At 38.4% G+C, this 26,501-nt stretch overlaps 1 protein-coding gene across 1 annotated transcript in view; it reads right to left on the bottom strand.

Annotated features, from left to right (window-relative positions):
- The window catches only part of USP54 (ubiquitin specific peptidase 54), a gene marked incomplete at both ends in the record, with an annotated part of 49,231 nt that overhangs the window by 10,578 nt on the left and 12,152 nt on the right, over nucleotides 1-26,501 (bottom strand). Inside the window, 14 exons of the mRNA XM_079535701.1 lie at nucleotides 215-334; nucleotides 3,358-3,531; nucleotides 4,510-4,649; nucleotides 5,628-5,859; nucleotides 7,287-7,667; nucleotides 7,906-8,037; nucleotides 12,119-12,289; nucleotides 14,001-14,169; nucleotides 15,647-15,796; nucleotides 17,619-17,765; nucleotides 20,350-20,455; nucleotides 22,826-22,908; nucleotides 23,033-23,146; nucleotides 25,936-26,070. Coding sequence (XP_079391827.1) covers nucleotides 215-334; nucleotides 3,358-3,531; nucleotides 4,510-4,649; nucleotides 5,628-5,859; nucleotides 7,287-7,667; nucleotides 7,906-8,037; nucleotides 12,119-12,289; nucleotides 14,001-14,169; nucleotides 15,647-15,796; nucleotides 17,619-17,765; nucleotides 20,350-20,455; nucleotides 22,826-22,908; nucleotides 23,033-23,146; nucleotides 25,936-26,070 — 2,254 coding nt within the window. The remainder of the gene's footprint in view (nucleotides 1-214; nucleotides 335-3,357; nucleotides 3,532-4,509; nucleotides 4,650-5,627; nucleotides 5,860-7,286; nucleotides 7,668-7,905; nucleotides 8,038-12,118; nucleotides 12,290-14,000; nucleotides 14,170-15,646; nucleotides 15,797-17,618; nucleotides 17,766-20,349; nucleotides 20,456-22,825; nucleotides 22,909-23,032; nucleotides 23,147-25,935; nucleotides 26,071-26,501) is intronic.

Here is a 26,501-nt window from a genome sequence, read left to right as displayed (position 1 = left end):
CAAACATGAAAATATGGAGATGAAGATAGGGCTAAAATCCCATGAACAGAATGCTTGACAAAAGAAAAGATTCTGTTACCCATCACTTTCCTAAAGACCAGCTGGATCCCTGTATTATTACCTGACCATTTAGCACGATTAGAAATTTCAGACTTTCTTACAATGTTAGCAAACTGTCAAAAGCGCAATAGCTGAAGCGGTTAGAGTTACTTACATATAGCTTCGTTACAGAGAGCCAAAGCTGAAGCACAATCCCCCTTCTGCTCCTGATTCAGTGACTCTTCAAAGATTGAGTCTGCCTCCTGCACGGATTTCTCAAAGCCATCACTCCTCCCTGCAATGGGCAGCACCCTTCATTGTGGTTTCATTCTTTACAAAACCCTCATTTACACTTATCCCATTTGTGACTGCTGCATTGTTTCACCATTGGCAGTAGACCTTTCCCTGGGCATAGCTGTGCATATCTCAAACCATCTACTGTAACATCTAAACTTTTCCTAAACAGGAATATTACTTGGGCATCTTGATACACTTTACATACACACACACACACACAAATACAATGTGAACCAGACTTTTTCCTCAATCTTTGTCTACTTGAGAGAGTTGTACTGGTTTAACACATTATTTTCAAGGCCAGCTTTGTAAGAGAGATGGTGTAGACACGTCAGAGGTAATTCAGATGATTTCTAAACACTAGGAATTACCTTGAATTTAATTCTAAATTTATCCCAAAATAAATTAGTAAAACACAGCAGGCCAGGGCTTTTCTTGCACAAGATTATCATAAGTCTGCTGTCAGAAATCATCTGACTCTTCCTCAGATATCCAATTAGTTCCACATAAAATGTCTTCAAACTGAAACTACTGATGTCCACAAAACAATACTCAGACTTGAGTGCAAGTGCATATGACTGCAAAAAATAGTTCTGTGATTGCACTGAATGCATCCTCTCAATTACTGAAACAAACACAGAGAATATGAAAATCCAACTGTCTTGCAGCTTTGAGAGGAAAAGATAGGAAAGAAGTAAAAAAGAAAGGGACAACAGTCAAAAATTCTTTTTACAGTAGTTTAGACAACAGCATCAGAAGGGAAAAATATAAATCATTCTTGGGTGCAAACAGCAAATAAGAAACACTGAAGAAACATCCAGTTCTGAGAGGAGAAAATGCTCAAACAAGCTAGCGTCATCTATTAAACATTATGCAAGTTTCATACTGAAATGTTCACATTCAAGTGAGGCAGGGCAAAATAATATTTTATAATATTATAAAAAATAATGATAAGACTGTTTCACTGAGAGGTGGGTTCCTTTTCTAGAAGGTCTTTATTACAACAGAGAATATGAGTATCTTTCTTGGCCAACAGAAATTTACACCTTCTCAACTCACGTAACAAATACTATGGTCTGACCTGTTCTCCAACTGCACTGCGCACAAATGGAGAAACATAAACCCATTAAGAACCCATATGAAAAGCAATTACTGCAGAGAGAAGTGAGATTTGTTAGAGCAGTGAGTTAATCAAGCAGCACATTCAGTTTCAAAATCAAGGCTACTGAGGCTCATAAGCAAGGCCAGTATACTGAAGTTCCACGAGTGTAGCAATTTACTTGAAGGAAAATGAGTCACAGGAGTCCTGGAGTTCCGTGCACCAGCAAATGTTTCAGGCAACCTAGCAGTCTTCTAACGTTAAGCTATTACATCTCTAGGATGGGGAAAGGCTTAATGGGAACAATCAAAATTTTCCTTCTCAGGTCAAAGGCAGTAACTCAAACATTGTACTGAAGTCTTTTTAGATAAAGAAGTATCCCAGTTTCATTTCTTCTTACCAGTGAAAAGCTAAGCAAGTCTTGCTTCTACCAACACAACAGAAGACCAAAGAAGGCTAATGTGTTGGAAAACTATGCTATTTTCCTTAGGCAGGAGAAGACAACATCCTCATGCTCAAGAACAGGGGCTCACTTTTCAATTTTTACCTCATTAGCACTTTATAAAAATAAATCCTAATGCTAATAAAAAAAAAATTGTCTACTTTGGTACATCAGAATTTGTAAACTGGTTACCTGCAGGTCACAGTGGGACCATAAAGGATAACCTAGAAGCTTATAATACCAAGAAATTTTTAAAAATTACATTCAGGTGATCAGACATCCTCATAAAGACCATATTAACCAGCCACCATAGGTATACATAGTGACATTCTAACAATTGGAGTTGCTGTAGGCTGCAGAGTGCCAGCTGTATTGCATCCAGAGCTCGCACTGCTGTGTGGCATCCCCTCTCAATCCTTCACCTCTGTTCTGCAGCACACAAACACCTCATCTCCTTCTCTGCTACAAGAGGTTTGAGTGAACAGCGTAAGGGTCCCAGGAGGTCTAGCAACATGGGAGTGTTTGGGAGGACACAATGCCTCACTAAGTCTGCCCCAGCCATACATGATTTTAGGAGACCAAATCCTACACATTTCATCACGTTTCTTGGCTCTGCTGACTACCAGGAATCCACAGTTAAGCATTCTACTAGGTTTCTCTCAGCTGGGTTAGCCAACCTCCTATTTGATTCCTCTTACTGGCTAATGAAGACTGAGAATAAAACAAAGGGCACTACACTTGAATCCTGTCACCAAGCTCCCTCTGTTACAGTCACATTCTTCCAGTTAAATCTCCTTTTCTGTTGCCATCCGTTACTAGAAAGGAGAGGAGTCTTGAAGAAGACATATTAAGACTTAATATTTGGCTTTTTAGATTTTTTTTCCCTCCAATTCTTGTCCTTTACAAAAGATAAACGAATCCAATCCTGCTCAGATTTTTAAGTACTCTACCCGCTTAAGCTTGCCCCAGTACTTGTTGGCACCCTTGAGCTGCAGCTGTACAGCTGAACAGAGAGGGAGAGTATGAAGTATAAAAGCAGGAACAAATAGAATTGCTCAGGTCAGTGATGCTACAAGAAAGAAAAATAAAGAAAATAACAACTTAAGTGGACAAGCAATGCTGCAGGTGGATCTGAGGTATCTGGATCTGAGGTATCTGAAAGGTGTTTATTCCAAAATGCTGGGGGAAGCCTTAAAGCTAAATCTATAGATCACTACACACAAAATAGAAAGGTGCAATTATTAACATCTCTGCATTAGAAACTTTTACCTTGTTGTCAGATTCAAGAAATAATATAGTTAAAATGCCAGTTTTCTGTATGCAACAAGTTTGAAACCGACAGCGTTCCACTATGTCAAGACACAAAATTGCAATACTGGGAGTGGAGAATGGGGAGAAAGAGTAGGAAAGTAAGTTCTAAGGTTCAAAAAAAAACTTCAACACGATAATCTTGCAAAATATACTGCATTCAAAAAGTTACCCTGATTCTGTAGCTCATCTAGATCCATGAACCTGCTGGGACGGGGATTAAAGCCCATCGCTGCCTCCATTTCCTTTTCTCTTTTCCTGCGTAGTTCTTGTTCATGTGCTCTTCTTGCCACCTCCTCTTGCAATTCATCCAGTTCACTCTTTAAAGGGGCAAACATCTCCCCACCTTCCAAACAAAATTTTGTTTTTATAGTAAGATCTCTGAAAGTATCCATTAAAAGACAAAATAATGTTAATGGACAATAAAATTGCCATTAGTGAATAGCAGACTGACCAAAGACCACAGAATTGCAGACCACAAATTCTGTTTTGTTCAATTTTACTTTTAATGGCTGCCCAAGCCATTTGGTTTCCAATTGTCTTCTGTGTCGGTGGCTCTGATAAAAGCGTTACAGTATTAGTTCACAATCCCCTGTAGCACAGCCCTTCCCTCAATTCAATGACACAAGAAACAGCACATGAAACAGAGAAAAACCTGAAGAGAGAATTGTAAGTTGCTGCTGCAATCTTGAGACTTCTTACTGTGCTTAGAACTGTAACCAATATTATGCCAATGTAGCCAAATGAAAATGGAAGGAAAAAAGGCTTATGTACGAGTCAACACAGCAGAAATCAATCTTCAGCCTCACTTCAACTTTGACCTGTATATAGAAACTACCTTCCCTCAGAAGGATAATTGGAATGTGTATCTGCAAAAAAGGTCAGCTTTAGTCCAAGTATCCTGTAGATACCTAATCACTGTTGTGAAAATTTTACCATTATAAGCTTCTTTTCAGGAGTCATCAATCCTATAAGTTATCATGAGTTATGCTTGGGAAGACATTTTCAACTAATAGCAGAATACTGAATTATAGGAAAGAAAAGGAAAAATAGTTTTATTTCATCAGACAAATCAGCCTTTGTTGAAAATGACACAAGAACAACATGATCAAAAGGAACATTCCAAGTAAGTTTTTTGCCATTTCCTATGGTAAACCAAAGTTACTACTTGTTAAATTGTGTTGTTATATTCCTCTATGTTTCAATTCCTTTTTTTCATAACTGCATTGTAAAAGATGAACATCCAGAAAGAAAAAAAAAAAAAAAAACCAACTCCTACATGCTTTAACTCACAGAACCACTACTACCGAGAAGTTTATCTTACCATTTCCAAAGGCGCGTGGGCTGCTTGCCCAGCTTCCATTGGATGAAGTAGGCTCCACTTCCAGTATGCTGCTACTGTGAGACTTTGGGATGCTACGCCAGGCAGGAACCAATCCACCTGTTCGTTTCATATGAATGTCCCTCCAAAAAGAGTAATTACAGTTCACAATATTATTAAACTCTTTGGGAAAAGTTATGTCTACATTTTCTATTATCACAAAAATATTTACTTGCATTTTACTTTTATAGTTCCAAGGGGAAAAAAGAAAAGCTACCACAGAAGATTATTTAAAGAAACAGACAAAGAGAAAGCAAATAAGCAAAAGGACAGTAGTTCTTATATTTGCATGTAAATACAGCAGATGTCTTGCAAGACTTAAGTGAATCTCTCAAACTAACAATCAGAGAATCATAGAATGCCCTGTGTTGAAAAGGACCTCAAAAATCATCCAGTTTCAACCCCCTGCAATGTGCAGGGTTGCCAACCATCAGACCAGGCTGCCCAGAACCACATCCAGCCTGGCCTTGAACGCACCCAGGGATGGACATCCACAAACTCCTTGGGCAACCTGTTCCAGCGTGTCACCATCCTCAGTGAAAAACTTTCTCCTGGAGTGAAAAACTTCCTCCTAAGTTCCTAACCTTCCTAATCTTTGACAAGGTCAAAGATTCCTATGCAAGACTATCGATTTCTGATTTTGTACGCAGATGCTACGAAACAATGATTTATCTGAAAGAGAATGATCAATCCTAAGTTCATGTTAAATTTGATATTTGAGATTTTAAGTCGTAGACTAAAGGTATGACTATTTCAAATGCATCATTTCAGTCAACGTTACATGTCTCATTCATTTATTTTTCTTTTCATAACTCATCATCATCAGTAAGTTATCAATATACTGACAAGAAAAGGGATCAATCTCACTCAGATTCGTATTTCCTCTCTATTTCTCCCTGCCTCAATGAACTTGCCTTACAAGCTAGGATGACTGTTTTGTGCTGTTGGCTTGCTTTCATGGGGCTAACTTTGGCTTCTTTTGTTTTGTTCTACAGCATTATGTAACACAGCAAAACAGAAATGCAGACTTCACTCCAAAAATGAAGTTTGTTAAAATCTACCTGTGGGTGCTTGAGTTTTCAGACAAGGGCATGTCCAGACTAACTGGGCTGCTGCTGTTGCGTTCACTGCTTTCATATCCAGACTCCATCCTCTGTATCAGATGAGGATGCTGATCCATCACATGCTGGGTACCACGGCTTAGCACAGGACGCTTGTATCTGACATTTGACTGGCTTGATCTTGTTTCTTGAACAGTATGTTCCTTGACCTCGTTCTCCATAAGCTCCTTACCTGTTGAGATAAAAGAAAATAACCTACTAGAATATCCAGACTTTCAGAGCAGCAAATCTACATATTTTTGCTCCTTGATTATGCTTATACCAGAAGTAGTGTCTTTAAGTTCATTTCAAATTAGAAATAGAAAGCTGAAAAAAATAATTTACAGCATTTCTGTTACTTTTCAACAAATTTGGTTTCGAATCTCTTCCATTTAGCATGTTACCATATTTTCCCAAACAATCCAATCTGAAAAGAAAATCCCTTCCTCCCCAGCAGTTTGTATCTGCACAAAATCATTCAACAGTATACCCAACTGCGCCTTTAGTAATTCCAGTTTATATTGTACTGTCATATTAACTTCAGATGCTACACTTTCTACCTTTTTTTTCCTGCCATTTACAATGTGATGAGAAACATTTTTATTTACAATTCTTCCTTGTTGATTTTCCTGTATGTTCTCATTTGCCTCTTTGCATCCTTTTCCTTTTTACCTTTTTCCTTTTTTCCCTTTGCTTTTTTATTCCCGTGCTGTTTATTCCTAAGCTGTGCTCTCTTCTACCTTTATCTTCCCTCTATACATTTATTTCTGCTGCCCAATTCCCTTAAACTTTTAGTTCCTTTCAGTTGGTGACAGCTGCCCCCACCTCTCAAGGTTCTAAGTTTTCTGCAAGTGTCCTTGTTAACCACCACTCCACTGCCAGTCACACAGATCTCTTCCTTCTCATCTACACGCAGTAAAAAGCAGCAGTTCCAGAAGCATACCAACAAAAAGAAAGAAACTGGTAAACAGCTGTTCTCTACAGTGTTAACAGTTTCAGGAATATACACCTCCTGAATAAGAATAAAGTGACTGTACTACATTCATTTACCAATTAGGGGAAGGGAAGCAGATGGTGGGGCAAGGGGAACAAAAGACATTAAGTGGTTCACAACAAATTCCTTCACCTTGAAGAAAGAGTAAAACCAAGGACAAAGTCTCTATATTCAATTTGCATAGCTGCTGCATAAATCATCATAAACAAATGCTGGTAAATCATCAGCTGCTCTTATCCTCATAATGGACGCTCAGCACTAATGCATGAAGTATTTGCTACGCCATAGTTTAAGCCATCATGCAAAAACAATCAAAAGAAAAACCCTGACCAATAAAAAAGGCCACTCCCAAGTAAGGAACTTCCAAATACTTAGCAGTGTAGTATGGAGTCCATTTAAGCAGTACAGACAATAAAGTTTCCCTTATTATTTGCTAAAATGTGAAATGTAACATATGGAAAACAAACAAGTATCGCACGTTCAATATCCACAAAGAAACTTCAAGGACGTGAGTCACTACCAGCCACATTCAAAATTTCACTTCTCTATTTTACTTAAATGAAACTGAATAGCAGAATATTATAAATTCCACACCTCAATGTAAACCTTTCTTCTCAACCTCTTACCTGCCTCTTCAGAGAAAGAACTAAGTTGAGTGTATCCACAGTGCTTCCTCTTGTCTTTACTGAAGATGCTATCTATATTAAGAGACTCTCTCTTGGGTCTCCAGCTTGGCCGGTACCTGCTAGATGAACTGGATTTAGACTCACTACTGGTACTCTCAACTTCCCAGTCTCTAGAGTGCACAGAGAGGCTTTTTGAAGGCCGTGTTTCTGCCTGATCCATATGACTCCCTCCATGAGGGGAATTTTGGTTGGTTTGAGAAATTTGCTGTGGTCTGTTGTGGATCATATTGCTCACTGTCTCCTTAAATTCCCTTAGTCTGCTGGTGCTGCTGGATGGCTTGGGGGCAGCTCTGGGGGCTTGTTTCTCCTTCAAGGTTTCTCCTGTAGTTCGAAAAAGAGAGAGCAAAAGCCACAAAAATAACTTCAGACTAAGCTAGCAGACTTACAGCATCTTCATGCAGTTTTTGAAAAGTAAAACAAAAGCAAAAAAAACAAAAGCAAAAGAAAGAGACAAAATGCAGGCAAAGATGTAACAAACAAGGAGAGAAATGTATATACAGTGAGGATCTTAAAAATCAGAAAGAGATATGGATATTTTCAATAAAATAGAGATTCTTGCCTTCACTGTGGTATCCTGATGACTGAATCTCATCTCCTTTTCGCCGAGACCGGCTAGAACTCCTCTTGCGGTCTGCCAGTGAGCTCTTTTTGGAAATATGCCTCTGATTACACTCACTGTCAGTCAGGTGCCCTGAAAGGACAGAAGAACACAGTTGAGATGACAAGAGCCTTTGGACTGATCGCTATGTGTGCTGAGAACAGTAGGGCTCTTCTGCTCCTTAGGAGCTGCAGACTGTCCAATGCTAACTTTCAGGTTTGGTTAAGCTTTTCCATCCACAAGTTTCTGGTTTTGTCTTGGAGAAGGGAAGTCTGGTTTATTTTTGTTTGTTTTGTTTTAAGGTTATCAGTGATACATTCCCTCCAATGACTCTGATAATGAGAGATTATCCAAAAGGAGAACTCTAAGGATACCATTTCTTTGCTGTCTGAATACTTGCTCAGTTTTAACAGCTATGAACAAAAAAAACTACAGACAGCTTGTTTGGCATTATTCTGTTGAATGAAGGCTTAAACGCATGAGCAAGTCAACGTCTAAGAAAAAATTACTGCACATCATCAGCATCTTTACACTAATTCTCTATCTGCACTCTCTTGGCCTGTAGCAAAGTAATTTGAGTTAGTTTAGGCTACAAGGAAGAAGCCTCAGTTGGCTCTCAAGGGCTAAGCCAGCTAATTTGCATCTGCCACAAGCTAAGAACGTACACACATCAACAGCATGGATCAACACACAACAACGTCCCCTTAACTACAAGCTCATGTGTCCTAGCATTTTCTCTTGCACATGATATATTCCTAACTTTCCTCAGATAAAATGTGACTTAAGAGTATATGACAATTAATTACGTGTTTTCTGTATTACCACTTATTTTCTTAATTTTACGGTTCTCACACGTTCACAGTCCTAAGCCTTCAAGCACAAACACACGCATGGCTTTACTCACGTGAGTAGTCCCAAGCAGAGATGCAGGATAAGAAGGGAATTTATGAATAAGCTACAAAGACTTATCTAGCCTTAACATCAACAAATTTCACCTTGTACAGGATGACAGCAATGGAAAAATCTGTACTACTCAACAGTGGATGAACAGCCCCCAGACTATGCAACTGGCTGTTTTGAGCCTGGCCCTTTTCTAGAAATTAACATCAAAATCAACAACACTTAAAGTAGATTTTACAAGTAAAATCGTACTTTCAAACAGTTGAAAAAGTAATACACTCCAACTACAACTGCCACAAAGGTGCTACAAGTACGAGTGGGAAGGAATCCAAACAATAAAAAGCAAGCTACACAAAACTTGTGTTTCTATTCATTTGTAAACTGTACAAAGATTTTGTAGCTAAATTCTTTAGAAATAAAATAAATAAAAGAACTACGGGAATAAAAGAGAAATGCTGACAGTGAAGACTGAAGATGTACAGCATTTAGGTGACTGAGCAAGAAGCAGTCAGTTCTTTGGGAGAAGCCATTTACCCCCATAGAATGGACTGTCATGCATCTTCTAGGGTCTAAAGGAACAGTAGTATCTTATACCTTGTAGTGGTGTCTCTCAAGATAAAAGAGGATTGTGTTTCACTTCAGAGTGCACAACTTCTCTAGTGAAATTTTTTTCCCTTACAGCTCTTTCAACTTAGTAAGAATGGTTAGTTAGCACTCTTCGTGCCTGCAAGAAAGACTAGTTAGCTTAGAGTCTGTCTTCATAGACTAATGAAAGAACATAATTCAGCCTTGTAAAAATGAAGGCTGCTAGCAGTGCATAAATATTTTCTCCTCTTCTCATAAACTGCAGATTTTGTCATAACGTCACTGAATGTTTAACAGACATAGAAGAGATTCCAAGAATCATGAGCCTGCAACACACACGTTACACTGTTTCTACTTGTACCCTCTGGAACAATGACTAAAACCAGTGTAATGCACCAATAGAGGAACTAGCAGTCCCAGAATACAGTCAGAAACTTCACACTCATTTCACTAACTTCACTAAAATAAAAAGGCAGGATTTCTGAGTGCTCAACTGCACATGTGGAAGTGTGCCTTGCTGAATGTGTTCCTAAATGCCTCATCCTCCATGTGTAGGATTGCTTCAATGGCTTCATAAATGGCAGTATTCAAAAGAAAGTTTCACTGGGGGGTTTTTCTTTTCTTTCTTTCTTTTTTTTTTTTGTGTGTCAGGGAATGGGGGACAGAATATGTTAATAGAGAAAGAATGAAATCAAAGAGATTAAGACAGAACATCCACTACTCCCTCCCACGGAAATCTCAGTTGCATGAATAGGGTACGCACATTTTTCTCAGCAGCACAGGTTGGCAGGAGCAAGAGAGGGCTCATGCAGCCACCCTTCATGCTTTCATCCTGAAGAACCCAGGTATCTGAGGTCCTATGACCCAATGCTGGTCCTTCCCAGAAGGGCGATGTGGGATAGGGTCCAGAAAACTCTGGGCTGAAGCAGTGGGGTAAATGGCCATTAAATGCAGAATCCTGCTCTTGCCCAGAACGATTCAATAGCAGCAACAGTTGACAGGTCAATGTGGATGGCTTCTTAATAGCCCCACGGATCACCCTTTGATGACTGAACAGTTGCATAAGTTGGCAGACTGGCTTTTTGGAAAGGTTTCAGGAAGGCAAAAATAAAAGGGGAAAACATCCAGACAGGTGACTAGCTAAGGGGACATATTGACTGTAACTAAAGCAGAATCAGGGAAGATGAGGATGACTGAAATTAGGTGGTGAGAAATGGTCTAGAACTGAAGGGAATAACATAGGACAGAATCAGTGGGAGAAGAAAGAAAAAGAAGAGGAGAGCATCACTAAAAAATGACAGAACAAAAAGTTTATATATCGAACTTAATCTGCTTACATGGTGGCAACCCTCCTACTACCCTCCCCTTCTTTCTTCTTAACAAACAGATTTGTGAAAAATTGTACCAAGGGTAATCTAATACAGTACACTTTCTGCTACTTTTGCAGACCATACAAATAATACTTCACCAGCATTTTCATTTTTGGTTTTTCAGTAATCTTTGGATCAATGTGAATTTTGTTTCTTCACCACTCTCCAATTCTGCTCCAACTTTCCCTTCTTTCTCACACTCTACTGAGGACTATTACCAGAACTTGCAGTGCTAAGTATTTGCTAAAATGTTAGCAAAGCTATCTAAAACCACAGTTTACAGTTACTTGAACCTCTGCTTAGAATAAAAAGTCTTGAATAAAACTTTGAAACATTTTTTTCAGGTTGCAATGTGAAACGCTTGTACCATAGATTGTTTCAAATGGACGAAAGATGTCTAAGTGTCACAAGATGTAACAGCAACTACTTCACAACCAGAAGGACACAGTGGTGTATTAGCTATTGACCCTGTTGCAACCAACAGCTGCTGATTCAAAGTTATTCCTCTTAGAAAGTCTTTAAAAGAACAATAAAGTAACGACCAATGGATTTAGCAGGTCATATTTCTGATGCTTGAGAAGTGCGCCCTTAACTCATGCACTGCTTTTTCAGAAGTGACGTTAGTAGTGCATGCAGAAGCAGGCTGACTGAGATCACTGGCCATGAGTAATACAGATCTAAGCTTGCAGACTTCCAGTTCATTTCTTTTCCACAAGAGAGTCTTCAGGCAGACTCTTCAGCTGCCTGAAGGAATATGAAGACAGACTCTCTTCCAACTGTATGTTCTCACTTGTCTCCATAGCACAGGCAGGAAATCATCTTATGCTCCTCCCTGGTGCAGTACATACACTGCTATGCACTGCCAACACACACATACACAGGAAGTCCTCGGTACTCAGTTACGGGAGATTCCTAGTGAGAGAAATACCTTTCCCAGACAGCTGCAACTCCTGAAACAAACTGCCCATAGATGAGTAAGTAGAACACACATCACTTACAAACTGTACAATGGTAGTGCAAAACAAACTCCAAGTTCCAGAATTTTACATGACTAAGAGAGCAGGTAGATAGGGGATAACACAAATAGTGTGTGTAAATTTTTGCCTGGCTAGATAAAAGTCTACAAAAGCCAGCCATACACTTAAAATTATGCTAATCTTAGGCATTACAATGGTTAACTGCAAACCAAAACCATACAGGATAGCAAACATTGTTCACTAGTCTGTTATGGGTTGCATAAAAAGAGATTATTCACTGAGCTCCACTGTAGTCACCATATTTAATGACAATGACTACTGCGATATAAATTTATCTGCTACCTGTGTCCCTGCTGCTTTGAGAAGCTGCATCATTGTCCACGTTGTAAATGACCGTTCCCTGTGAGTCAGAAGAGAAGTGACTGACCACAGACTCATGGTGTGCCTGTTTGTAAGGATAGCTGTCAGTAGAGGAATCTGTTCTGGTATCACTTGAGATGGAAGGTTCTCTCCCTGGAAAAGAAATTAATGTCAAATTTCAATTTCTTGTGGTTAATTGGAGATTCACCAAGTTTTCTGCAATAAAGAGCAGGTTACTCATCATAACCTTCTGAGTTCTATCTGAAAGGAAACACCTTTTAACATTTTTTATATGTATGTATTTTTATACTTAGCTTCCTGAAGTTGTTTTAGAACACAATAATATTAGATATTGAAGGGACACTGAGCAGAAGCATTTGCAGTGTATTTCCTGGAGACCAAGCAGCAGAACTACAAGGCCTGTTTACAGCATATATCAATCTGATGCTTGTAGAGGTGCTCACAACTGATGGATAGCAGTGAAGGGCCTTTCCCCACTCCAGGCTCCCTAGTTTTCTTCAGAATAGGAAGATATATTTATAAATTGAAAGACATCTTGAGTGAGAAGTTTTCTTAACAGCCTTTATTTGCATTTATTTTAAGAAGAGTTGGAGATTTGTTTCATTACTACCAGACCATCAACATATAACTAAGACGACAGCAGATGTTCTCTATTGATTTACTGATTAGGAAGCATAAAGCTAGATATTGTCCATGAAAACCATAAAACATTCTTAGAATTACAGATGTAAAAATAGGCTAAAAACCCAGGAAAAAGCTGTATTTCTGGTTTTGGCTTTACCTTGTTATACTTGACAACCAATAAATCCATTCTAATATAAAATACTCTCTGCAACCATCCAAAAACAGAAACAATTTTCTTTGCTAAGCCATTATTGTATAAAAGTAAACCCTGTTTCTAGTCTTCACCTTATCTGGATTGCAATTGCACATCTTTCTCTGAATATATCTATTGCTCACGAATTATATTACTGTAGGCTGAGGTCCTACTTTAACATCCAGAATCATCCAGAAATTCAGTAACCCAGCAGCCCATCACATCACTAACAATATGTAGAGCAGTTATCACCTCTGAAGCAACTTATTTGGATACACCTTTCTAATTCAAAGGACTACCTACATTACACAGAACTCAGGAAGTAGAAAAGCATTACTGGCATCTTTAATGTTAAGTCTTACATATCTACAGTTGTAAATTTTTATTATTATTTTTTTAATGAAAAAGGAATCAACTAAACATCACCTAAATGCATAAGCCTTTGCCAAAGGCTTTTCCTTCAGTTTCCTTCAGTTTCCCACAAATCAGTCTGTATCTCATACGTTACTTTAAAAAAGACAAGCCAAAGGTTGATAACTGCACTGATTCTTGCCCTCCCTTCCTGCCATCCCCAGTATTTCTTCTCCTTTCCCTCAGATTCTTTCAACATCCCAAAGGATGCATTTGTGATGTTTCCTTAATGTTTCTTTTCCCTAACTTCCCTCCCAAGCTTAATTCTGCAGCTTCCTCTGACTGGAATGATTTTATCATTCCGTTCCTGATAGAACTACTGATGGATTTATGAGCTCAGCCCACGAATTCATCAGTTACTGTTCCTCTTTACAGCCATTTCACAACAGACCCTTCAGTTCTTTTTTCCATCTTTTCTCTAACTTTTATTTTTATGCCTGAGAGATTGCTATCCACTGGAAGAGAGGTTCAAAGGTAAAATACTGTAAATTCTCCTAAGAATTCTAGATCAGCTTTGAAAAGTAACAAACGCTAACAGAAACACACTCAAAATAAAAACTTTTTACACACAACACTACAGAGTAAAGGAATAAACATGCAGTCCAGAGCGTTTACCTGAGTCTTCACTATCATAGCAAGTCCTACTGTATTGCTGCAAATCCACTTGAGGGGGCAAGTCTTGTGTCGATACTGGAGTTCCTCGTGGATCAGCATACAGCAGCAGTAAAGGCTGATAATGACCTTTAATACATTTTGTCACAACATCTTTCCATTTTGGACCAATCTGAATTAACAACAACAAAAAATATTAAGACAACTTTGTCATAATTTTCTACAATAAGGACTCCTTTTGCCCCCCTCCTCTTTCTTTACTGACATTCTTCAACTTCTTCCACATCCAGTACTGAAGAAGACACCTCAAGACTACTAGTAGAAGTTGAAAAATACTTCAAAAAGGAACATTACTTCTAAAATGTAACTGCAAGCAAACTATCTCTTAAAACTGGCATTTCCATTCCTCTGAGACTCAGCTTATTTGAGAAGTAAATTATCACTCACAGCATCAGCTGATCAAGAACGTATTTGGAACACAGTGGAACCAGCTCAGCTAAAACCAAGATATTCACTATTTTGTGACTAAACAACCATTATTTTTGCTAAAAGTATAACTACAAAAATAATCCTTCCCTTTCAGAGGGTTTGGTTTCTTTGTTGTTACTGATTTTTTTTTTGTTTTGTTTTAATAAAAGGCAGTTCATCCCTTCAAACATTCAAACTTTGCATCAGTCAAAACAAAAGACCAGTTAACAAAGCTCTTTAATCCTTCCACCACCATAAACAAAATGAATGGTAAGCAAAAAATTACACCTCTAGCATGACAGCAAATTTAAGCCAATGCTAACCACTTTGGAGTGTGAACCTCCTCTGCTGCTAAAACAAACTCCATAGCATTTTGAAAAATGAGGTAATTACCATCACTATATCATCTCAGAAATATTCCTCATATACAAATACAGACTTTATTAAACGCACTGAACATCTTTTCTAAAAGAAAAAAAACTGCTCCATATGCAGTTAATTCAACTAAAGCACTGCAATACCTATCATAGGCATTTTTGCTGCAGACAAATGTGACTGAGAACAAATGGAAGGATTAGTTTTCCCTTTGAGACTGTGCTTGGCACGACTACAGGAGAAAATTTTCCTCTCTCATGTTTGAGCCTCCATGACAAGAAGGAATAAAAGGAAAGTGGTGTGAAATAAAGTAAAACAAACAAATAGGATGTAGTAACACTGTGCCAATATTCTAGCACTAGTATATGGAATGTCAAGGACTTCATGATTGGTGAAAAGAAAAGAAAGGAACAAACAAGTGGAAAATCTGTTGTTGGCAACAACTACTGGGGAAGATTGGCATCCAGATAGTTCAACAAACAACCCCAAAAGCCCTCACTAAATAGCAATGCTGCTCCTCAGCAAGGGAAAGAGAAGCATGATAGCCTTGTGCACAAACAATAGGATTTCAAAAGACATGAAAGGAAGAACATCAGCCAACACAACAAAACTAAGAATGGGGCGCTTCTGAGATTTCCAGTATGCTTTCCCAAGAACGCTTTATTTACTCATGAAAAGGTACAAAGCTATGGGTTTTTGAGTGGGAAAATAGGTTAAATTTCTCAAAATCTTTAAAGATCAGTAAGGATCTGTACACAAGTAGTTAGCAAATTTCAAAGAGACTGTTTTTCTAAACATTTTCTTACCTCTTTGACATGAGCATCATCAAAGTACATCCATTTACGAATTTTAGTTTGGAAGAAGAAAGTAGAGTAATGCTTTCCATAGTAACAAATCATTCCCACCAAATACAGCTCTGAGTGTTTTGCTCTGTCATCAGTTACTCTGAAGAAGAGCTTCAAGAAGGGAGATAAGGAAATTGAAAAAAGTCAAAAATCAATAACATAACCCAACATCTTACATATTGCCTTCCAGTTGAAGACCATAAGGTACTATCAAGAAGCATCAGTTGTTCTTACTTCAAGAGACAGAAAATAAGACAACAAAGATCGAAGTAATTAACCAACATTCAACAAAAATAGAGACATAAACAAGGAACAAACTAGCAACCGAGCAGGTGCTCAAGAATCGAGTCAGTCTTGGAGACTCTAAAAAAATCTATAGAAGCAAAACTGTGCACTGAAAGAAATTATCCACATACTCTGTGTTATGCTTGCTGATTCTATGAAATACTAATTTAATCTGTTATTTCCTCTCTACTTTGTAGAAACAATGCAGCTCTGACACTAAACAGCTGGCATTTATTTTTGACTCAAGCAGACTTCAATTTAAGATAATATCATGTAAAAGATGAAATGAACATACCAGCAGGTCAAAAGAACTTGTCCCACACAAAAATCTGTCCTCTGATATTAATTGATCATGTTCTATTTAAAAATACGCTGTGGTCATTTTTAGAGCATTTAGTGCTTTACTGCGCAAGTACTGCACTTTGTGTACCATCACATTTCCATCAACTTGCTCTGACTGTAAGTATTTTACTGCAGTATCTCAGTGCTACAGTAGAACACAGCTACAATTCAGTATATACACAATGCAGCACTAAAACATGATATAATTTCGATTAAGTAAATCCTCTAAAAGACAAATCCTATGGATGCTGTGCACTACTTAATTTAACCTATCAGTGAATCAAACGATGTCAGCCATCATCTCTGAGACTGCTCAATTTTAAGTAACTCCTAAGCATTACAACTACACATTTAAATTAAAAGGATAAAGAGTTAAATAACCATAAACCATATTTTATCTTCATAAGTAACAAATAAACTTCTGCTCTACGAAGTGAAAAGTGTACAGAGGCATTTTAATAAAAATCAGCACAAACAACAACCTAAAATTCCCTTATACATGTTTTTATTCAGACAAACTGTTTTGTGGAGTATTTTTTTTTCCTCATTTTCAAGAACCATACACAATAACTTAATAAAAGTTGAGAATATGAAACTATACCGGTACTTTCATAGTTTTTGAGAAGCATCTGGAAGCAGATCAGATCTTTGGATCTGCCCTATGTTTGTAGAAGCTGAAAAGGTAAAGGTAGCAACTTTTTATTTATTATTATTAAATCTATTACTATGAATTATTATGTGCAAAGTTGTGCATTTTGAGGTAATTAAAATGCATAGGTCCCTCTGACAGTAATGTTTCCCACTTACTCCCATGAAAACTGTAACAAGTGCAAAGATGGTAACACTCTGATAGAGCAAATTCTCAGCTACAAAGCACTATTTTTCAACATAGCCACTACCATTAGCTGTGCATTTTCTCCAGCAACAAAGGGGAGCCTGCATTCTGCACTCCTAAAAATCTGCACCAGAGGAAATGATCCACTGTCACTGCTGCCACTCCCTCACTGTCACATCCACTGATTGGTCACCATAAACATTCAGCATGCGTTGATGAATGGCAGTGGGTGCCATTTTTGCTGCATGGAAGAATTCAGTGACATGTCTTTGCTCTACATACATTTCCATATCAGACATCATTGTGTCAGACTACCCCTCTGCTGCCATCTGTCACACAGCAACAACACGTAACAGAATATCAACAGGAAGGTTCAGCCTCTAAAGTCATACCACCCGCATCTGCCTCTGACATCATGGGCCAACAATAGGAGGCATTACTTTCAGACCAGACCTCATATGAAATACTCACATCTCCCAGTTTAAGGCAAGTGCCCAGGCTGTGAATAACATCCTCAGCCAGATCAGAGTGGTCCGAATCCCAAACCAGGCCAATGGTGATAATCTGTGGAGAGTTCATCAGCACACGACGAATACGTATCTTTTCCCCACAGTTACTCTGAAATTTTAAATAAAACAAAACATTGAAAATAAATCTGTTTATTGTAATGTTAGTAATGCTAGGCATTAACAAGTGCAAATTTCAATAGTACAGTTGCCACTGCAGATCTTCATTGCTTATTTCTTGCTTTGTTTTCCTTTTTTTCTTTTCAATACAGCTATCTCTACTTATCAACCAGCCATTTCCCCCTATTCTCTAGCCAGAGCACTTGTTAGAGATAAGCTTGCTTTTGAAGTTAACACATTTCTCTGAGGTTCTTCTGATCCATTATCTGTTGCAATTACAGGCATCTTTAAAGCATCATGAAAAAAACTCCACCATCTGAATTAAGATATTATCACTGTAATTCTAGGAAGCAGAGCATTATCTTTTTATTTTCGGGACAACTTGAAAGATGAACAACTTTGAACTTTTTCTGAAGTCTCATTACAACACCCGCTTTCCCCCTGGGTTGGGTCACACAAAAAAGATCCCAGAAAGAAAGCATCTTCAAAATGAGAATAGTTTCTCATCACTATGGGGAACAGTTTCTGAATTTAATATTCTCATTTCTGACACTACAACTCTGGAAACAAGGACATAAGGAGCTCCTTCCCAACAACAGTTTAGAAAGTTAACCAAGTGCATGTGTGGTTGTGAGCTTTTTTTTTTTTTCATTCCAGATAGAAAGTTAGAACATTATGATGCTTACACATAGATACCAGACATTTATATCAAAGATCACTACATACACATTTTGCAACAGACATTCAAAGTGCAAGCAATTCTGTGGATTATCTCATCAAAACGAACAAAAAACAACTATCTTACTCTCAGATAGTCATCATCTTTGCTCCTCCTGCTAACATGAGCACTTTTTGTAAGACAGGAATAATACAAAATTCTAGTAAGTCATGCTAGTGAAGCTTCCAGTAGTCCAGCCTTAGCTAAACATCAGTAAGAATATTTCCCAAATAAACTAAGGAAGGGTCAGCAAGAGCTGGCAAGCAATTTCACCCAGCTGTTTATTTACAGTTACAAACCATCTTCATCTTCAAAAACACCAGTCTTAGTCTTTCTACTAAATAATAATGTTTTAGTTATTAAATATCTTAAGACTTCTGTTGTTTCTTAAAACATGAGCATCTTCATTTCCTTTACTGAGATAAGTAAAACCACATATTCACCAATACCTCCTAAAAAAAGAATTTAATATTTGAATGGAGACTAAAAAGAAATGTTTCAAAGTTAGAAGCTACAGAGGGCTGGTGGGGAGGGAGATAGTCATAGAAAGGAAATGTGTACAGCAACCACAGGGAATGGACACGAGATTCCTGCTAGAGCCTGCACTGCTGGACTTCAGGCTCACGAGGCACTGAATAGTGGCATTACACAAAGCAACAATTACGCAGCTATTCCCTGCATCAGTCAATACATAAAGAAGTTTGATGATGGCTGTTACACACTTAAAGCTCTGGATCTGAATGTACCCAAATTAAAAAGATATCAAACTTATTTTAGAACCAAATCAAAGCCTTATGATTTGAAGGGGAAAAGGTTAGTTTTACACAAAACCATTTTTATTTTTCTCAAGCTGATTTATTGGATTTTTACTGTGTAGCAGTATGCATTTTTAGGCAACAACATTTTTAACAACAGCAGCCTACGTTTATCAACTTAGCATATACAGTAATTGTTTTAAAAACGTTATGTACCAGTTAAATGCAAATCATCACACATTTTCTGGTCAGCATCTCCCATACTCTGAACAGTATACTTCATTCAGAAACTTGAAACAATACCTTCTCAGGTTTTCTGTGATGGTTCCTGCCTTTGACACAGCTCTCGCAGGTATACCGGCTAGCCTACAATCCCTCACCGTTGGAATAACCTCTGACAATAAGTGTCTGTTCTTTTCTCTTCCCCTCTGATCAATTTTGGCTACATGATGCAAGTACAGTATCAATAGGAAAATTTATTCCAACTGAAAAATTGTGAATGGAAGATTACCCAGGCAAAACAACTGACCTTCTACAAGCAATTGTAGTAACTGGTGCAAAAGTTATACTACTTGTGCCACAACATGGTACTACTGGCAAGATTCTTTAAGAAATAAGTACATCTTTTCTCATGCTCTTATTACAGGTGGTACACACTGCTTTCATAGGAAAAAAAACAAACACCAGAGAAACTGGATGAATTTCTGGAACACTCCTTCTAGAAAGCCTAGTTACTCAAAACCACTGCCAACATGCAGATCTCCCATAAAAAGATAAAGTTGCCACATTCTCTTTCACTTCTGTTTCTTTAGACAAGAAATTTCTTCATAGGATCAAAGAATAATTGCAGCTTCATACGTTGGCATTGGAGGCTTTAAAAATCTTCAGTGAGGCACTCAGCATCAGCAGTTTTCTTTTTCTTCATTAAATAACTGAGAAGTACTGAATTCAAACCCAAAGAAAAATCTCATCTATCCTTTTCCTTAACATCCCTTTGACCTTTATCTTGAAAAATGCTCATGAGTCAAAAAATACATACCAGTGTAATCTGTTAATTCTTCTGTCCTGTCTGCCCTGCTCAGAAGAAAACAAAACATACTAACCGGACAATTTCTCAGGTCTCCCATAGTGCTGGCATTCTGTAGTAGCTCTCCAAACATATCTGGAGTGGGTTTCTCACGTCTCTCCAGCATACAAATAGCTTGATTGCTTTAGCATAAAGGATAGGAAACAAATTTTTAACAAAACCAGAAAAATACAAAGCACATTAAGAGTGTTTCGCTAAAAAGCTGAGAACCTTAAATTGCACAACACTGTTTATATTTAAGGTTGTAGTACAGAAAAAAAATCATATGATTAAAGATGCTCCACTTCAGCAACCACATTAGTGAAGTAGCACAGTAAAGCACATCCTTACTGAAGAAACTACAGGTGAAAAATAGCGCAGTATTCAATTGATGTAACTGTCCATGTTAAAAGAAAAGTAACAGTAAGTACACAAAAATACAAATGGCCTCATGTTTAAGAGCCATGTCTGAAGAGATAAATAAACATACTACTCTTTTGGGGCTTTTTTTTTTTAATTATGTGCAACTCAACATTATTGAGATTTTTTTAATATAAAGTATTGAATACAGTTTACATGACTATTTTGTTGCTCTTCTAATAAATGTCAGGTAGCAGCAATAAGGAAAAACAACGTATTGCTTTACATTACTCAACTAACAGTTTTCAAGACAACCTTTTGAGGCTATGCCTCTCATGCAGGACAACAAATGAAGTGTTTTTCATACCAGTCAAAATTTCAGAACAGAAACAAACAACAGTTTTGCCTCTAGTATGTTATGGCAGGTTTTAACTGAGCAGCAAGGATGAGAAAAATCAGCTTCCCTCTTCTACAATTCATTCAGCAGAACCGTAACAGAGCTAGAGCAGCAGTTCCTTTAATGAAAGATCATGGCAGTCAGCAACTAGAAAGGCCAAGTGTTATACCCATCTTTAGCACTGACAAGAAAGAGTAATCAAGGAACTGAGACTGGTCAATCTTGCTCTACTACTTGGGGAGACAATGGACCAAATATCCCCTTGGAAATCACCTTGTCATAAGAATGATAAGAAGGTGAATCACAACTGTCAGAAGATTTCCCACGGACAAGCTATGCATGACTAAGTTGACTAATTCCTATCACAAAAAGATAAGCTCTACTGACAAGAGGAGAACAGTGAGTTCTCATTTGGTCTCTAGCAAGACTTCTGAGTCTTCTATATTGTTCTTGTGGCCGAACTGGGAGATGTAGACTGCAAAGGTAAACTCTCAGAAAGCTAACTGCATCTTGGGCTGTATCAAAGGAAAGGTGGACATCAGACCAAGGGATATGACTATTCCCCTCTGTTCTGCCCTGGGGAGGCTTCATCTAAACTACTTTGTCCAGGTATGGAGCCCCCAGCAGAAGAAAGATGTGGAGTTGTTGGAGCAGGTCCAGAGGAGGGCCAGAAAGATGACCAGAAGGCTGAAATGCCTCTCCTACAAAGAAAGGTTAAGGAAGCTGGGCTTGTTCAGTTTCGAGAAAAGAAGGCTTGTGGAGACCTCACTGCAGCTTTCCAGAACCTCAGAGGAGCTTATAAGCAGGAGGGAGACCAACTTTTTACAAGGTCTAATAGTGATAGGTTAAGGGGGAGGCAGTTTTAAACTAAAAAAGGGGAGATACAGATGTTAGGGGTACATTTTTTACTCAGGGGATTGTGAGGCACTGGACTAGGTTACCCAGAAAAGCTACAGATGCAGCTCCCTGGAGCAGACTCTCCGGAGGTTCAAGGCCAGGTTGCATGATGTGAACTGATCTAGCTCCTGATTTAGCAATTGGCAACCCTACTCAAGGCAGGGGGATGGAACTGGGTGATCTTCAAGGTCCCTTTGAATCCAAGCCATTGTATGAATACAAAGTGGACCAAAACATAGCTGGAACTTCAGGCTCACAGAATCCGCAGTCTGTAGTGTGCACTCATAGTGATGAATGCCGATAAAATTACTGGGCTTTAGCATGCAAGTTGAGCAAAGTAATTATTTCTCCCTATTCAGTAACCACAAGGACACAACCAGAGCATTGTGACATTACTTTTATGAGCCTCCCACCCCCTTCCCAGGACAACAGATGTATGTGGAACTGGACTGGAATAAGTCCTGCAGAGAGCCAGGAAAGGGTTGGATATATGGGGAAAAAAGAAATAAAAATCACACTGAGGGGCAAAGCTCTGGAACAGCCACTCCAGAGAGATAATGCAATTTCTATCCTTGAACCTTTCCAACACTCAGCTGGGCAAAACTTGGAACAGACTGATAAAGCTTTAAGTTAGCTCTGGTTTGAAAGGGAATATGGACTAAATAGAAAAGACGCAATGAACCATGCCTAAGTTATTTTCTGTTCCACTAAACTCTCATGCCCTTTGCAGTGGTTATAAAGGCTCCACCAGCTCTGAACAAATCATCTTCCGGACAATTAGTGTTATGAAGGTGATGATCAAATGGCAACAGTAGCATAAATAAGTTCTCTTCCCTGTAAAAAAAAAAATTGAACTCACCAAAGCGATGTTGTGGAGATATAATGTACCATCTGGATGAAAGGTAATGGGTCAGAAGTGGCACCACAGCTGGTACAAACACACTAAAGAGAAAGAAAAAGAATTGTATAGGTAAGATTTTTTTTTTGCTGGTCCAAAGCTACACGTCTTCAGATTAAAACATGAGGCTGAGAAGCGGCGATTTGTGTAAAACACGCATCATCTCACCTGCTCAAACAAAGTCATTGCAAACTTCTGATGCGAAACGCAATGCGGTGCAGTGCAAATATCTTCCTTTGTCTCATCCGCAATGTGGAAGTGAATTCGCATTAGCAGGTTTTCCTAGTCCAAGAGGCAAGAAAGAGTGAAGAAGTAGTAAAAGAAAATGGCACATCCAACTTCTAAATGCTACACCAAATAACCATTTCTTTTATTTACTGGAACAGCTGAAGATTGTCATTGATCACTCTGCCCAATAATCAAATGTGAATGGATTTGACCAAATGGAGCAGATAGAACAGCTCCACAATTTTACATTGGTTGCTACTAAGTTCTCTTCATCAGCACCAAGTAACCCTGAATCAATTTCTACACTACAGAGGAGTTTCAAAATATGACAAATAATCTACATTCTATGAAAGAGGGGGAAAACTAATACATGAAGAAGTAGATTAAGTTCCGCATGAAACAAAAGCACTGAAAATTTTCTAGACAGTGTCATCTGTTTTAAATACATCTGAGGATTTATTTTCCTCTCCTCACATTGCTAGCAACATTATAACTGGAACAAACAGCAGAAATCTGTCTCTTCCAGCAGCAGTTTTCACCATCAGCATGACTTGCACTGATGGTTGATAAACATGCAGCAATCAGGTGAAGATTAATTACTAAGCAAAACAGCTCTGTCCTAGTACAATTTCCCCCTAACTCAGGAATCTAAGATCTTCTTCTGCCACTTAAACTAAATCTCTGCCTTTAGGGCAGAAAAGGTTAAGTGAAAAGCTTGGGAATTATCTCTGCCTTAAAGCTTAACCTCAAAACAGAACTTCTGTCAGTTTTAACTGCTTTCATGCCAGTACAATTAACCTAACAAACATGAATGTGGTAACTCCTCCTGTAATATAATATGAGCTATTTAGATTAGATTTCTCAAGAAACAGACTAAATCTGAAGTTCCCATGTTGTACTACATACAGACCTCTGCATGTGCTCAGCTGCACACAGATTTGACAAAGCTGTGTTGACAGTCTCCTATACAGGCCCATCTCTTTTGTTTCACTTTGAAGCTTTATTGTTACGATCTACTCCGATTTTGAGCAAGCCTATTAAACTATACTGTTTTTCTATACCATTACTCTGCCATAGTACTCCACAAACATAGAGTAGCTTGCTATCATAATTCCATTAGCAGTCCATTTAGTCTAAGAACTACAATAGTTCTACGAATTTATCACTTCACAATAATTCCCTACATTGCAACTGTCAAATTAGGCAGATACAGGAAATGAAAGATTTAATACATCCACTCCAAATGGCATTCTGCCTGAGCTTTTACACTGTAGTAGTAAAACCAACGTTTGTAATTGGATTAAGAAGTAATATCTTTCTTAACATCCAGGTAGTATGCATACACCCACAGACACCATTTTCAAGAAGGAAAGGAGTCAATAGTTCAGAAGACAAAAGTACCTCCTACTTAAAGAAATACATGAAAATAAAGAAAGAAAAGAAGAAAACATGAACATAAGACAAGAAAAAGTTCCTATATAGAAAAAAAAAATCACAGTGGGTCAAACTAAAGATTTAGGATTTGTGTGTTGACACCCAAAATCACAGAATCACAGAATCACAGAACTGTAGGGGTTGGAAGGGACCTCCAGAGATCATCGAGTCCAACCCCCCTGCCAAAGCAGGTTCCCTACACCAGGTAGCACAGGTAGGCATCCAGGCAGGTCTTGAACATCTCCAGAGAAGGAGACTCCACCACCTCCCTGGGCAGCCTGTTCCAGTGCTCCGTCACCTCACTGTAAAGAAGTTCTTGTGCATGTTTGTGCGGAACTTCCTCTGCTGCAGTTTCCAGCCGTTTCCCCTTGTCCTGTCTCCACTCACCACTGAAAACAGTCTGGCCTCACCATTCTGCCCCCCACACCTTAGATATTTATAGACCTGGATCAGGTCCCCTCTCAGTCTTCTCTTCCCAAGGCTGAACAGACCCAGTTCACTCAGCCTTTCCTCATAGGAGAGATGCTCCAGGCCCTTCACCATCAAATCCTTTTCTACTTTTGAGGTGATCCTTAAAACTAACATCCCAAATCACTCTTGCAGTGCCTACTGTATAGATAATATCACCTAAGTGAAGATGATAAAAGAGAACAAATCTCATTGGACACATACAGCCTTGTTCACAGAATTGCTACCACACAGTTCTGCCTGGATAAAACATCTTCAGTGAACAGTAACAGTCAGAATGGCACAAAAGTGAAGCAAGAACAAGAGAAGTCAATGGTCCTAGCCACAGTATAATACAGAGTATTTTTTCACTGCACGGTACTCCTTTTAATACTACCTGAACAAACTTTTCTTCAAAAAGCTTAAAATTCAGACCAGGCCTGCAATATAAAATTTTGAAAGGTATATCTGCTAAGAGAAATTTGGGAAGAAGAGGGCCAGGGCAGGACATGGCAGATCTTCACCAAGACCTTTACCTATATAAGGGCTATAGAAGAAGATAAGCCAGCAACCAACTGAAAATTTTGTTGGTGCAGATGAGAAAGCTTGATTACTTTCTTTGATTGAGAGCATTATGTTTGTGAGGTTTTAGTATGAGGTTTTAGTATCATACCCTGTACCAGAATTTTGAAAAGCATGGAGATAATTTTTTATTAACAACACAATTTCCATCAAACATATACTTGAGACTACAAGCAGAATATATGAGAAACCGAAATTTAAGTATTGGTATTTCCATTTCAAAATCATTATGATAATTCTTAAAACAAAAGCTGGTTCCCCCACTGGACACCTAAAGCTTGGTGACTTTTTTGAGGTCTATCGCAATTGGGGTGGGGAGCTGACTGTGTAGTGGGAGAGTTTGCATCTATGCCTTCTGATAATCTTTCAGTTATACTCACAAAACATTCAGCAGCATCATCCATAATGCCCAGCTGGAACCGCTGCTCATCCTGAAATGTCTTTGCAAGAGCTGTGCGTAGGGCATCTGAAGGCAGCACTTTCTCACTGCTACATTGAAACTGGTTGAAGATACTCTAGTAAGAAAACAAACAAACAAAGTTTAACCACTGTATTTTCAAATATACAACCACTAAGTTGTCTGAAAACAAACAAGAAGCTTTTAATTCACACTGACCAAGCAATAAAGATATTTGTACTGTAAAGGAACTACGATAAAAAAATCCTAGGGGTTTCTCCTTTGAAGCTGTTATCTATCTTCCTGGTGCTTTCTTTCCTTTCCTTTCAAAGAACATAGAGACAAAGAAGGGAGGTTTGGGAGCCCAGGGCTAGCTTTCCTGCACAATAATCATCCTTAAGCCTTCCTCCAACTTTGATTCCTGAAACAAATATAATGGACATCAAAACTTCTTCACTTTTTACTCCTATTTTCCCAGCTTGACTTTCTGACTTCCTATCAGTAGCATTCTTCCTACGCGCACTTTTTTCTTTCCTCTCTCAGTTGTGG

Source organism: Tetrao urogallus (genome assembly GCF_951394365.1).
Source record: "Tetrao urogallus genome assembly, chromosome: 5".
NCBI lineage: Eukaryota > Metazoa > Chordata > Aves > Galliformes > Phasianidae > Tetrao > Tetrao urogallus.
This window is presented reverse-complemented; position numbering and strand designations above follow the sequence as displayed.